Here is a 15,115-nt window from a genome sequence, read left to right on the forward strand (position 1 = left end):
TCGAGAATAGATGGTCGAGTCATCGGCGACTCATAAATGCTCTAAAGAATATAGGCAGGAGTACTTTAACATGAGAGTTTTTTGTTTGAATAAATGATAAATGATAAAAGAATATAGGTGTAGCAAAGGTCGAATAGGTTGGAAACAAGATTAGGTCAAACAAATAAGTTATGAGATCGGGTCTTGGAACGAACCCAGGCGATAAGACAATAGATCGAGAATCAAGATAAGTTTGGATCCCGGGGGAGCGACTACAAAAGAGATCGGATATCGCAAATCAAAGAGTTCTGATAAAGCGATCATGCAGGAGATCGGCAAGGAGTTCAGCCTTTCATCCACCATTTAGTTATAAGGTCCCGTAGGCTAGGAAAAGCGTTACATGGGTTTCCTGTGTCTTTGATACTCTATTCCCATATAAAAGGGGTCAAGAAGGACCCTTTACCAGAATCCTTAGTTCAAAATTCTTATAAAACACCATTCTAATAAACATATTAAGAGATCGGGGGAGAGTTCTTACCCGAACTCAGTTTAATTTTTAACACAATATATTAAGAGATCGAGGGAGAGTTCTTACCCCAACTCAGCCTAATTTTTAACTTAATAAATTAAGAGATTGGGGGAGAGTTCTTACTCGAACTCAGCCTAATTTTTTAAACGTAATATATTAAGAGATCAGGGGAGAGTTTTTACCCGAACTCGGCCTAATTTTTAAATGCAATATATTAAGAGATCGGGGGAGAGTTCTTACACAAACTCAGCGCAATTTTAAACGCAATATATTAAGAGATCGTGAGAGAGTTCTTACCCGAACTCAGCCTAATTTTTAAACACAACAAATTAAGAGATCGGGGGAGAGTTCTTACCCGAACTCAGCCTAAATTTTTAAAACGCAACATATTAAGAGATCGGGGGGAGAGTTCTTACCCGAATTATGAGTAAAAATCTTAATGAAATATGTGGAGATCGGGGGAGAGTTCTTATTTGAACTCAGCCTAATTTTTTAAACGTAATATATTAAGAGATCGGGGGAGAGTTTTTACCTTAACTCGGCCTAATTTTTAAATGCAATAAATTAAGAGATAGGGGGAGAGTTCTTACCCGAACTCAACACAATTTTAAATGCAATATATTAAGAGATCGGGAGAGAGTTCTTACCCGAACTCAGCCTAATTTTTAAACGCAACACATTAAAAGATCGGGGGAGAGTTATTACCCGAACTCAGCCTAAATTTTTAAAACGCAACATATTAAGAGATCGGGGGAGAGTTCTTACCCGAATTCTCGGCAAAAATCTTAATGAAATATGTGGAGATCGGGGGAGAGTTCTTACCTGAAATCCGCTAAATTTTAACAGAATACATAATGAGATTGGGAGAGAGTTCTTACCCAAATTCTCTTAGCTTAAATTCAAACTAAAATATCACAACTTCAATATTCGAATTAACTCCCAACAAAAATTCATTACACAACACCTATTCACTGAAGGGTCATCTCATGTATTCGTGTTCTTGGGTAACCCAAAATAGTGAAATATCAAATATTCCTTTTATCCGTACAAAGGATTAACATCATCATTCTACCCCATAAATTATTAATTTATAAAGAGCATAACATTAAATCTGCTTACCCTCATTGAGGGACGAGGTGAGATGCCTAATAACTTCCCCACCCGTATACGGACCCCAAACCTAGAATCTCTGTTTTCAAAGTGGATTTTAATTTTTACAAATGGTTTTCTTTAATTTTCTTCAAAATTAAAGTGGCGACTCTTACTTTTCCCACTTCGGTGAGAATTCGTCCAGCGACTGCAAAATCCTTGCGACAATCTATAATATTAATTAAAAAATATATAAAGTATATGAATTTATATTTAAAAATTTATTTAACGATTAATAAGTTATAATTCCATCTTACTTAAATCTGGTTGGATTCAATTTTGAAAAAAACAAAAATAATCAGGCTGAATACAATTCCAAACACTTAATTTTTCATTTTGGTCCGCTTTCTTTCTCTCTTCTAGCCCGTTTTATCCGCAAATCCTCCGCTTACGGTGAAGCTTTAGACCTTTCCTTCTCTATCCATCTCTTTCTTTCTTTCATTTTCTTCTCGAAATTTAGTTTTGTTCAGAATTTTCACACGAAAATTGAAAAAGAGAAGAAATAATTAGCCAAGTTGGAAAAGATTTTCCAGAAGAGAGAGTTGAAAATATTATGATATTGATGACCATCAATACAATCTGTATCCACGTTATCGAATATGTCATCAACAAGGTAAATGATAAGTTCAAGCAAAGCAGTATGTGCAATATTTGTATTCGCTCTTATTCTTTATATTTATCAATTTTTATGCTAAAATTTTTCGTCATTTTTTTTCTTAATTGGGATCATAGAATTTGTCAATTTGGTGTATTGTTTTGGATCTAATATTGAGTTCTAGGATTTTCAAATACAATTCATGTAATTGGCCTTTATTTTTCTTTTAGCTGGTTTTTGGCTTATGGGTATTGCTTGTTTGGTGTTGAAAGTTTAATATGTGATTCATAATTTATTTAGAAGTTAAATGAGTTTACATTAAGGGAAACTATTAAATTTGAAAAAACAAATCCAACTTAACTGAATTAATTGATTGATTTAATTTAATTTGAAATCAAACCTACTGTTTTGATAATTCTATAATTCCCATAAACCTTAGCAAGTTATTATAACTGTTCATGGCCTAATATACTTATGCAGAAGATTCGTGACTGTTTGTTTTAACAATACTTTCTCTAATGATTTAATTTGAATTCTTTTGTTGGCCTTACCACTATACCGAACAGTTGTTGGTTTTAAAATATACTCATTACTCCTTAAGAATTTTGGATTTCTAAAGGATAAAATTGAGAGCACCAAGTACACCCTCATCATTTCTCAAGAAGAAGCATTCTTAGGAAAGCATGCTGAAGAACTTGATCAATACAAGAATAACTTTAATATCTCAAACAAGTGTAACTGAATAACTATTTTGATAAAATATGGGATTTTATTGTTTTCAATAATAGCAAATCAGTAAAACCAGTGTGTGTACATGTAATTAATGACAAACACTATCATGGAGACAAGAATAGCTCACCTCTTTATGTTTTTCCACTTCTCTCATTTCTTGGTTAGTTCTTGAACATTTGCATCAGGTTCCTGCTTTTCAGATTCTTGAGATATTTCACCTCCTACTGTTTTTGTTGCCTGTTCTTGCTCAGATTGAGTTGGAAGATTTGGCACTTCTGCTTGTTGAGTTACTGTATCTGTGGATTCTGTCAATTCAGTGCTCTCTTTTCCAAGAACAGTTTATTCAAGTTTTTCTTTTTCTACAATCTCTGCCTCAGGAATTTCCAGTTTCTTCTGCTGCTTTTCAAATGAAGAAAGCTCCTCTCTCAGTGTTTCTCTGGCTGATCAATCCTTCTCTAGTTTAATTTCCTCAGGTTCCTTTGTTGTATTTTCTGGATGTGTAGCTGTTATAGCTGGAGGCTTTTCCTTCTCAGGAGGGGCTTCTTCTGATTTTCTTTGTGCCTTAATTTCTAGTAGAGTGCTCTATTTCCCAGGAAGTTGATTTGATAATACAAATCAAATAAGACTATTTTTTACTCTTTCCAAAAATTTTTATTTCCATGGTCTACTTATCTCAACCAAACAAGACCTTAGAATAAACAACTTACTTCTTGGGAAATAAAGAAAAAAAAAATTGATCTTTCATTTTTCAGGAAGTGGACATTTACTCCCAATTAACTAAGTCATTTTTTTACACTTTCTAAAAACTTGAAGCTCGTAAATCACTTACCTAGCCAAACAATGTCTTAATCAATTTAACATAAAGTTTCCATGCTTTCTCTGTATTATTGTTGACTCCCCTCTATTAGCAAACAATAATTAATGATAATAAACTCATTCATGTTTTTTCTTTTTCAAATAACTCATTCACATCTACAATTGGCAATAATTGGGTTGGGTGGAGTGGTTTGAGATTCGGATGATTTCACCTTTTGACTCATCATTCTATTTTAGAATGGGTTATGTTATAAATTATTGGTCAATATAATTAAGTGATAGCGGTATATTTTTAATTTTTTTAAAAGAAGAATATATATATATATATATATATATATTTATTTATTTATTTATTTATTTTTTAAAATCCTCATCTTTAATTTAATTAAATTTAAATTATTTATACCAAAGTTAAATATTCATGAAGAAAGAAAACATATCTCTTTATAATATCACCTCATAATTTATAATAAAATAACATCAAACTAGGTTTTTAGTAAGAGATTGGAAGAGTGAAAACTCGAACATAGCACTATAAGACAAGTGATATGCCTTTAATTATTGAATCAAATAAGGTTAATCAAGTTTTTTTTTTAATTAAAACAATAATAATGTGAATTTTTTGTTTTTTTTTTCAATTTTCTTAAAATGAAAATAAAAATTTGTTTGTATCACTTGGGATAATAAATCTCAAGAAAATTTCAATCAACTATAATTATAAGCTTGTAGAAATGCAAGTTAAAGGGCATAAACTAGCTAGTTAATTAGATTATCAATCATACCAATTAAGTGAAATGGATAAAAAAAAAAAAAGAGAGAGAGAGAGAGAGAGAGAATTACTTTACCTAAAAGCCAATTGGTGTTGGAGCTTGAAAATTACATTCAAATATACACAACAAGGAAAAGAGTGGGAATTGAAAGAACAAAAAAGAAAAAGTAACAATCAATTGCATGGCTAAACAAAAGATCAAAAAGTGGCAATATGATTCAAAAGTAGGGTCCAGATAGCATCATAATCATCATACTTTGGACTCAATAACCACAGTAATTAATAATTAATTAGTGACCTAGCTACTCAAAACCATTGCTTCCTTTATCTTCTTTTTACACCAAATTGCAGCCCTTCTCCTTTTACAGTAGCACCAGCAATGCCACACAAAATAGAGTCATGTGAGCTCCAAGTAACCCCACTGCCACCTGCATTCCCACCCAAATGCACAACCCAATTAATCATTTTGCCTATCAAAATCACCGACTCATCACATGTTTTTATTATCAACATAACCTTTTTTTTTTTTAATTTTCTTTTGCTTGTGAACGGATAAATGTAAATCAAGATATAATATATTTAGTCAATAGTCCAATTATTAAATATTTGCTTATCAATACAATAATGGTTGATGAAAATGCTAGGATTCTCCTAACTAAGCTGTTTGTGTCTAATGTATACGTTAAAAATTTTAAATCTTAATTTTTTTTAATTGAAAAATAAAAATAAATAAATAAATTATAAATTTATGACAAATTTACCTCTCAGTTTGATTTAATCTTATATTTGCATCTTCTCCACATTTATTAAAAAATTAATTTTTGAATTGGAGTCGTCTCCTATGATGTATGCTATGTGTGCATGGGAGGAGAGGTACCTGTTGATGATGACCAGAGGCGGACAAGGGGCGAATAGTGGCGGAATCAACTTCACCGGTAGGCAAAGGGACGGCTGGATTACTATAGATAAATGGCACGCCGCCACTTTTATCCGGCACCACCGTTGGTACTGTCAATGGAGATCCGCTTGCACCACTACTGGGTTCTGGAGCCGGTGAAGGCAATACACCATTGGAAATGGGTGGTGGAATTGGAGGTGCTGTTGGAGGGAATTCTGCTGCTGGTGGTGGTGCTTGTGAAGAGACCTTTATGGAGAGTTTTTGAGAGCCTTGACTGCAAGATTTCTGAGAGCCGTTGTTGAACGCGAAGTAGTACAAACCAGGGCGTGATGGGTACCACTTGATTTGCATTAGTGACAAGAATTAAAATTTGTTAGTCATTTCATATAAAAAGCTCAAAACTTTTGAGAGAGAACAAAAATGGGAAAAAACAAAAATTTCAAAGCTAATGTTGGCATTCTATAGAGAGGCTGGTTCATCAGTGATAACAGAGTCGTCTTAAGCCAATTTTTCAAGGACCCAAATAATGTATAAAGAGAAACATCCAAAGATTTTTTTTAACCATTTTATATACCGTGTAGGAGGTGTTGGGCTCAGTGAGAATTGAGGCTTGAGTGAAGTTGCAGAGATTGAATGCTCTTTGGTTCTGGAAAATGTAGAGGTTGTAGTGATACTTGTGTTTGAAAGCTGAAAGAAGAAGAAGAAGAAGAAGGCGAGAAGACAAAGCTATGGAATGTTAGTAATTGGTAGGTAGTCATACAAAGAAGGAAATTAAAGGTAATAAATCAGTAATAGTAAAGCAAAAAGCGAGAAAGATATTTTTAAGTACTTACTGATTGAGTCTCCTACATGAACACTAGGGTTTTTCCACTCTGAAACACCATCTACAAAGATTTTTGCGGAGTGACAATGTTGACAGAGCAAGGAGAGTAGAAGAAAAAGAAGAAGAAATGAAAGCATGAAAGAAATCTTCATGGGTCTTAAAGATTATCAGACAATTAGAGGCAGTGAATCAATTAAAAGACCTTATCTGAGTCTGGTTCTGGGTCATTATAAGCAGCAGAAGGTTTTGATTTGAAAATATTTGAGAGAAAAGGAGAGAGAGAGAGATCTTTGGAGAGAGTGGGAGAGGGAAAGACTGTTAAAATGTCAGATGTGTTTAGCGTTTGATGGAAAGAGAGGAGATTTGAATGGATGACAGAGAAGGAAGTACTGGAGAGGGTGTTTAGTTTATTATTTTTACACAGTAAAAGGTGGAATGATTTTGTTTGTGGAAAATCGTAACCTCATCATCAAGACCTTTAATAATAATAATAATAATAATAAAAAGAGAGAGAAGGGGAACAATCAAATAGAATATGGAAGGAAAATTTTGGGTTTGCGTTGGTGGGGTTTGGATTTGAGAAAAAAAAAATTGATGGGGATTATTATTCTTAAATGATTAGTTTTGTGATTATAACCATGCAGTCCTTTGGCAATAAAGAGCCTATAATCACTTCATAGGGTTATACTTTTTCTTGGTGGGATGATGAATCTTAGTTTACTTTCTCTCAAGGAATCCCTCTCTCTTCATGCTTTGTTTCTTTAATTTGCACAATGTCATTGCATAAACAAGGTTGTAAAGAATACCACAAGATCTTTTGGCGAGCAAATCTTCAACTTTCTTCACTATTTTTTATAAATAAAAACACTTATATACAAAAAATTATTTCATACAATCATTATATGTATAATAAATAAATTTTAATTATTAATTATAATAAAACTTACCATATTTAATATTTATAATAAAACTGTTATATATATCTATTGTAATTATATTTTTTACTTTTTTGTTTATTAATCATAGGAGACTCTATTCCATTTGAGTATTACTTTTTAAATTTTACTCATTTTATGTGAGATTCACTTTTATGATTTTCTTATTAAATAATAATTATTGTTGTCTTCAAATGAGCTTAAGAACTCACTTGTGTTTGAATTATTTTTTTATATGTTGTAATTATAGTTTAATTTATAATTATAGTTAATTAATAAATTTTAATTTAATAATACTATCGTCCCCTTCAAGATGATAAGATTTTAAATTTGAAATTCAATCGAAATTAATTGTAAAATAAAAATTATTCTTACATTCCTTATAAACGTTTTTAAAATGGAATCAAAGTTAGGGTTTGTCTATTTAAGGTTTAGGAATAGAATCGTAGCAGACTTTCAACACATGTACGATTGGTTAAACATTAAAGACAAATGAGTTCTTGTCTGTGGTGAAGAACTTGCATGCTTAGTTCCTAAGACCGAGGTACTTTAAATAAATTACTTAACTTTATGGGAATGATGTTGAATTTGTTTGTACTCATTAGACATGTTTAGTTTAGTTTTTTTTTTATAGCAAAATTAAAATAAAATTTTCGATTTTAAATCAAAATAGTTCAATACTTTTCATTGTGAAGAACACGAGTCAAAATAGCAAGTGGTTTGATTTTTATATATTTTTTAAATCTAATTACTTATAAGTAATTTTAATTTTTTTAATTTTTAATTAAGTACATGAAAATATAAAAATAATATTTTTATATTTTAATTATAAATAATTTTGATTTTAATATTTTTACTTTAATTAATTGCATTAAAATATAAAATATTTTATATATTTTAAATTTTAATTAATTATATGAAATATAAAATTAATAATATTTTATTATTAAAAATATAAAATATTAATTTCATTTGGTATGTATTTTTCACTTGAAAAGTGTTGAACTATTCTGAGCTTAAATTAAAAGTTTTGTTCTAATTTAATTTAAAATTTAAAAAAATAGCTAAATTAGACATGTTCGGATAAATTAATCATTATTTCTAATTTTATAATATTTTACTTATCACTTGAAACTTTGAATGATGAATTAGGAATAGAGAGAATACAAAGAAACTTTGTTTATTATAAAGTGAATTTCATTTTATTCAATGATAAATGTAAAATATGAGGTAATAATTAGTTTGTGACAATATTATTTGAAATGTGTGTGCTTGATATTTTTTTATTATCTATTTATGGTAATCTCATAATGATAATTCTAACAACATAAATCACTAATGATTTATAGTAATATAGGTTAGTGGGAGTTTATCTCCTCGTTAATGAGAGTTTCTTCTCTCTTTGTAACACCCCTAATTTTTTTAAATTTATTATTTTTTGGTAATTATTGATATTTTTTTATTTGAATTTTAGAAAATTATTTGAAATTTTTCGGATTTTAGAAATCGAGTTCGATTTTTCCAAAAATAAAAACTTTGATGATTTTTAAAATTTAATTTAAAGACCACGTGGCAAAACTAAAAATATATTTGCAGTCTACGAATTTTTCTGAGTTTTCTAGAATTTTTTTCAGAATTTTTGGGTCTCGTTTTCGGTCCCAAGGCATAGTAAAAATAAAAATTTTGTATCCTGAATCGAACCGGCCTGGATCGGACCGGTCGAATCGGACCAGCTCCTTCTTCCTTTTCTTCTCCCCACACGCGTCTCGACCTCCCTCTCTCTCTCTCTCTCTCTCTCTCTCTCCCATTTTCTCCTCCTCCTCCCGCGCACCCCACCACCCCGACACGCTGCCCCACCACCTGCCCACGACCGGCCGACGCCCCAGGCGGTCGGAAAACCCTCACGAATGCCTCCCCTGCATGCGAGCGACGCTTCGTCTTCCGGGTCGAAATTCGGCCGATCCGACCACCGATTGCGTTGGGTCTTGTGTCAAACAACATCTACTCGTCGAGAGCTTTCCATAGACACCAAGAACACCAAAATCTATTGAGCGGTTTGTCCAATTTTTGTCCGGGAAGTTTTAACCCATTTTGACTTTTGGGCTAGATTTCTCGCAAACCATAAATCCCACGAGAAAACCGAGAGTACCAGAGCGCTCCACTTGTCAAGAGCTTCGGGCAATATAAATTTCAAATTTTTTTGATACCATTTTTCGGTGGGTCCCACGGAACTTCGTAGTATTTTTCTGAGCATTAAATGAGCTTAGAAAATTTCATAAAATTTATGTACTAACCCCCGTATTATGGGCTTCGTGTAGGTATCTTCAATTCGCGGAAATTCGACAGTTGTCCAAGTCTGTGAATTTCTGGCCAGACAGACCGGCTACCGAAAAAGTCTCCGAATTGGATCGAGGTTTTGGCTACCCCACCATTTTCAGATGTCCTGAGCGCGTCCCCAAAGTCAGAATAGGCATAGGTAAACCTGAACCTTGCTTTTTCATAATTTTCTAGTACTTAAATGGGATTAAAAATCTATAAAATATTCGTGGTAGCTCAGAAAATTATGATTCTTTTTGCAATAGCCTAGTAATATTGCTAAGGACCGTGGGACAAAGTTTTAGAATTTTTAGAGCTTATTTGGGCAGTTTTGCAAAAATGATCAATTATAAGGACTAAACTGTAAATTTACATATTGTGATTAAGGACTGTATGGATGGGCCCAGGAGGGGCTGTGTGATGTGATTGAGTTGTGAGTGTATGATTTGTGAATATAGAAGTGCGTTTTGAGCTCTTTTGCAGGTTGGGTAGGTCCTAAGTATAAGGGAGACTCTGCCGGATTTTCGGCATGACTTAAAACGTCTTTGGTCTTTTTCTTAGTTTGTATTGAGTCAAATTTACTAAATGATTGTAATAAAATTTTCAGGTGAACCGAGACAGCCTTCTTCCTCCGCCCAGCCGCCACAATGACCGCTGTCAAGTCTGTGAGTAAAATATTAATTGTAATTGTAATTTCACTATTATTATATGTTCAAGTATGCCCATGCATCACTTATATATATATATATATATATATATATATATATATATATATATATATATATATATATATATGTAGTTAAACTATAGGCACGTTTTATGTTGCATTCACAACTGTTAAAGTGCCATGTATGTTGTTGTGGTAATTTGGAGCAGTGTGCGTGTGATGTGGTGTTGGCTATGAACAGGACGGGTAGACACGGCTTGAGATCTTCACTGGGACTCGGTCCTTCGGGGGTAGTCACGGCTTGAGTTCTTCGCTGGGACTCCGATTTGGTTTATTAAGCGAAAGTCCGGCTTGAGTTCTTCGCTGGCACAAGTTGGATTGAAGAAAGCTGTATAGGAGATCAGCTCCCATATATTATGATTGATATTACTGGGTGTGTGAGTGCTCCAAATTACCTTTTTACTGTTTTGCATTTCACTCTACAGGGTGCATTAGTTTTAGATAGTTATAGAGATTATGGTTAAAATTGATATTTTACTCTCTGAGTCGAATGCTCACTCCTGTTCAATATTTTTCCAAGCCACAGGAGGATATTTTTGAGGTTAACCTGCTTTTCTCCCTCGCAGGTCATTTATTATTGTTTGTATAAATCTGTTAACTCTAGAATTTCCTCATGTGTTAGAAATAATTATTTGATTTAGGTCTGTAATATAAATTGTTATTTTGGACCTGTAAACTTATTATTTTATGCATGTTGATGGACTAGATGAGGGAGCAAAGCTCCCATTTATTTTTATAACATTTGAGTATGTGGAGGGTGAGCTGAGGTCCCCAATTGATTACATATTGTGTTTACAGGTCGGGTGAGTCAAAAACTCCCCGTTGAAAGGTCCATTTTATGACTGGACTCTGTCCAGTTGAATTCTTGAAATTGGGCCCAAATGGGTCTTAGAGTTGGGTTAAGGAATAGTTAGGCTTACTACGGGCCTCGGAGGCTTTAGGCTAGCCCAGGTCCTAGTGCCGGTCCGACCCATAGGTTGGGTCATGACAAATGTGGTATCAAAGCTTAGGCTCCAGATTCATAGGGAAAATTGTCTAAAGTGTTGGGAAGAGTCTAATAGGAGTCACATGCGGAAAATAGGGTCCACATTTGTCTTGCATTGTCATCTTTGCTTCTAGTTTCTGCTTCATATAATTATGTATAAATATGAGTCTATAGAGCTGTGTAACATGCTGTTTTGAATTTTGTGGGCTAATGCTGCTGAATTTCAAGAAAATGCGTAGAAGCATGAGAGTTGCCACTGCACCAGAACCAGATGTGCCTGACGAGATGTCGACACAGGATGAGACGGCTGCCCCGAGGAGGCGGGTTAGGAGGCCTAGAGCTGCTCAAGTAGAAGAGCAGCTGCCACCAGTTCAGGATCAATCTTTTATGGCACAAGGTCCCATGGACCCAATAGCAGCTACTCTAGCTGGTTTGCAGAGAACCATCGATATGATGGCACAGTATATGGTCTATCCTCCCCAATAGTAGCAATCCACCGCACTAAGAGGGGAGCCTTACAAACAGATAATCAATTTCAAGAATTTGGTGCGTGGTACTTATGATGTGTCAGATGATGCATATCAGTTTTTGGATTCCTGCAAACAGGCAGGAACAGAGTTGCAATTGACTGATATAAGACTTATAGAGTGTATGCAGCATGTCATGGGGCTTATGCCTAGACAATGGATGAATGACTACATATTACCTCGGATAAAGGGTTTTTCGTGGACTCAGTTTGTAGAACTGTTTATCAACCAGTTTGTACCAGAAAGTTTGAGATATCAAAAGAAGTGGGCCTTTGAGGCCTTAAGACAGAATGACAGGTCTGTAGATGAATATGCTACAGAATTTCTAGAATTGAGCAGGTATGCCCCTATAGCAGTAGCTATAGAAACTATGAAGGTGAAGAGATTCCTAAAGGGGCTTGATAGGAGGTATGCAAACCTGGCTATGATGTCAGATCAGTCTTTTGATGTGGTGGTTGATCGAGCCAGACAGATTGAGATTAGCTATACTGTGGATGACAGCGGAAGGGCAAAGAAAAATAGAGCAGAGGATTCTTCAGGTGTTCCCCACATGGGTACTATGGATAGTGGTGGCCAAAAAAATTAGGAGTGTTACACTTTTCTAGTGTTCTAGAGTTTCTCGATCAGGGTTTTCACACTGTGTGGCCATCTCCTGCTTTGTTTTGGCTTTTTTTTGTTCACCTGCTGAAGGACAGACCTCCCTCATTCTCTTTAGTATGGCTTATGTATAATTTTGATGGGTATTTAGTTCACTAATGGTCTATGGTGGTTTTGCTTCATTATGAGGGTTATGGTACAGATTGGTGTGCCAAGGTTTCTATTTTTTACGAAAGGGAGTGTCCTTGTTGGCTGGAGTACAAGGTAACACAGGTGAGTATGTTTGGGTATCGACTGTCAAGGCTAAAGGAGATTGAGATGCCCATTTATTTGCCATGCCTTTTCCTAGTTTTAGCCGGCCTTGGTCCTAGCCTGTTTGGCTCTTCAGTCATGCTACTGCTTTTCTCACCTTTTACAGTCAGTGTTGTTTCCTTTGATTGGGGGATCATGAGATTTAGTTGGATAGGTTTAAATCCAGTTGGGCATGCCTCTTTGAGTTTCTCTTATCTTGACTTTGCAGATCTTCTTCAATGGTTGCTATTACTCGTTGGCTGGTCTGTGCTATTAGAAGGCATTTCGTGGGTTGGCTATCACTAGAGAAGATTTTGGGTTAACCTAATTAGTCCTAGGCCTCCATGTTTTTGGGCTTTGCTCTATGTCTATTGGCTTTGGGTGGGATTGTTGTAACAAGTTATGTGTATTGGGCTTATGAGGCTAAATTTCACCTACCGTCGCTCAACTTGGAAGATTGTTTTAGTAATATTTTTAAACTTCAATTTTTATCACAAAAATACTCTAACTTCAATTTAACACTACCCAAAGATGCCACTTTTCTATGAGAGCTCCAGCCAGAGGCTGACATGGACATGCCTAAGTGGAATAAAAAGAATAAAAAATTTCTCTCCCTACCATGTGGCATTTTAATAATAAAAAATATATATTTTTTTTTCTCTCCTAACCCATTTCTTCTCTCCTTCTAGTGCAACCTTGCTATCCCTTTACGCAACACCCAAAATCTTGATTCATTCCATATGATGAACAAAAATTAATAACAAAACAAAAACACATGTGTTTCAATCAAACCCAAATGCACACAGAAATGAAAATCAAAGCCCCCAAAAAAAAATTAAACTCAGATGTAATATAAAACATCATTCGTCACAATATGCAACAACATCAATCACAATCAAATTTAACAAAATTATTCAATACACACTAACAAAATTAATCCATCTCACAGAACAAACCTAAATTAGCAAAATTAATTCAATCCCATAGAAACCAATTAACAAAATTTCAACCAGATAACAACCCAAGTGAACAAGATAAGACGAAATTTCAACCAATGAAGAAAAAAAAGGTGCTACATGTGTTATGAGTAAGATGAAGAACCAAAAAATGAGATAAGAAAGACGAAAGGAGGCTGAATTTCAACTCAATTAACAAAATTAATTAGAATATAAACCAATTAACAATTAATAAAATTTCAACCCAGATGCACACAAAATTTCAACCACTGAAACACTAAAGAGGAGGCGACTAATTAGTGAAACTAAGAGGAAGAGAATAAGAGGAAGATTGTGTTCTAAGGAGTGAGAGGAAGGTGGAGGAAGGGCATTTGTTTACTAGCAACTAGTGAGAGGAAGAACGAGTGTGAGGCTTTGAGAAACAGAGGCAAGAGAGGCTAATTATGTGATGTGGGGATTCAAGAACCTTCCTCCATAATAGGCAAAGCATGATCTATGAGATTGCGAGGTTTCAACCTCCGAGAACTAGAGGTATGAGGATTTGAAAAGCTTTAAGACAGTAAGCAAAATGAAGGCAGTGAAAAGGCGTGAAAGAATGCAAAGCAGAAATAAAGAATAACTAAGGGTATGAGGAAGGAGTGAAAGAGCAAGTTATAGGCTGAATAGAAACAATGTGGAGGAAGCTAGAAAGGGGAGAGATGGATTTGTGAGGGTAAAGAAGAGTGTGGCTAGAGGCAAAAGGGTTTTCACCTATCTGAGGATGAGATTGTAGGATTTTTGAGGTGGCGTGTAGTCATAAAAGAAAAGGGATTAGGCTACTGGGGAAGAAAAATTGAAAGATTGAAGCTAGAGAAAAGGGGCAAGAGAGAGAAAAAAATTATTATTAAAATGTCACATGATAGAGAGAAACTTTTTTTTTTATTCTTTTTATTCTACGTAGACATGTTTACATCAATATCTAATCATAGCTCTCATCGAAAAATGGCATAAATAATTTTGAATAGTGTTAAATTAAAGTCAAGAATATTTTTATGATATAAATTGAAATTTAAGAATATTATTAAAATAATTCTTAAAATTAAGAGATGATAAATAAAATTTAATATAGTTTATGAACTTATAATGCGATATTCCAATATTTTCTGGTAAAAAAAAATTATAATTTGGATAGTATGAACCGTGCAATTGGGAATGCAAGCCAAATCAGTTGAGGTACCATACTGACTGGTTTTTTTTTTTTTTTTCTTGTTATTTGGAAAATATATGAACAAAGAAAACTTTTAGCTATTGGAGGCAAAGGCTGTGCTCAAGCCTGGAGGGCAGGCGCTTTTGTTTGTAATTTTCGACGTGCCGTGGGGCAACTCTGCCACCAATAAAAGACAGGACTGAAACAAAAAGAGACTGATTAAAATACAAAACAACACTATCAAAAGTACTTCCAATTTCCAAAAGCTCAAAAAAGAGACCTCGAATACCACCAAATACTTGCCT

At 34.0% G+C, this 15,115-nt stretch overlaps 1 protein-coding gene and 2 long non-coding RNA genes across 3 annotated transcripts in view; 1 reads left to right on the top strand and 2 right to left on the bottom strand.

Annotated features, from left to right (window-relative positions):
* The window catches only part of LOC131171332 (uncharacterized), a 39,638-nt gene that overhangs the window by 13,547 nt on the left and 10,976 nt on the right, over window positions 1-15,115 (bottom strand). The gene's annotated exons all lie outside the window — the stretch shown is intronic.
* LOC110670973 (uncharacterized) lies at window positions 1,980-3,576 on the top strand. Its single transcript, XR_002497994.2, has 2 exons — window positions 1,980-2,270; window positions 3,236-3,576. It is a non-coding gene; the product is annotated as an uncharacterized LOC110670973 (long non-coding RNA).
* Window positions 4,641-6,691, bottom strand: LOC110670961 (early nodulin-like protein 18). Its single transcript, XM_021833286.2, has 4 exons — window positions 6,301-6,691; window positions 6,042-6,154; window positions 5,447-5,806; window positions 4,641-4,997 (listed from the first exon to the last, which is right to left on the bottom strand). The coding sequence occupies exons 1-4, from the start codon at window positions 6,440-6,442 to the stop codon at window positions 4,932-4,934; spliced, it is 681 nt and encodes a 226-aa protein (XP_021688978.2). The 5' UTR covers window positions 6,443-6,691; the 3' UTR covers window positions 4,641-4,931.

Source organism: Hevea brasiliensis, chromosome 12, assembly GCF_030052815.1.
Source record: "Hevea brasiliensis isolate MT/VB/25A 57/8 chromosome 12, ASM3005281v1, whole genome shotgun sequence".
NCBI classification, from domain to species: domain Eukaryota; kingdom Viridiplantae; phylum Streptophyta; class Magnoliopsida; order Malpighiales; family Euphorbiaceae; genus Hevea; species Hevea brasiliensis.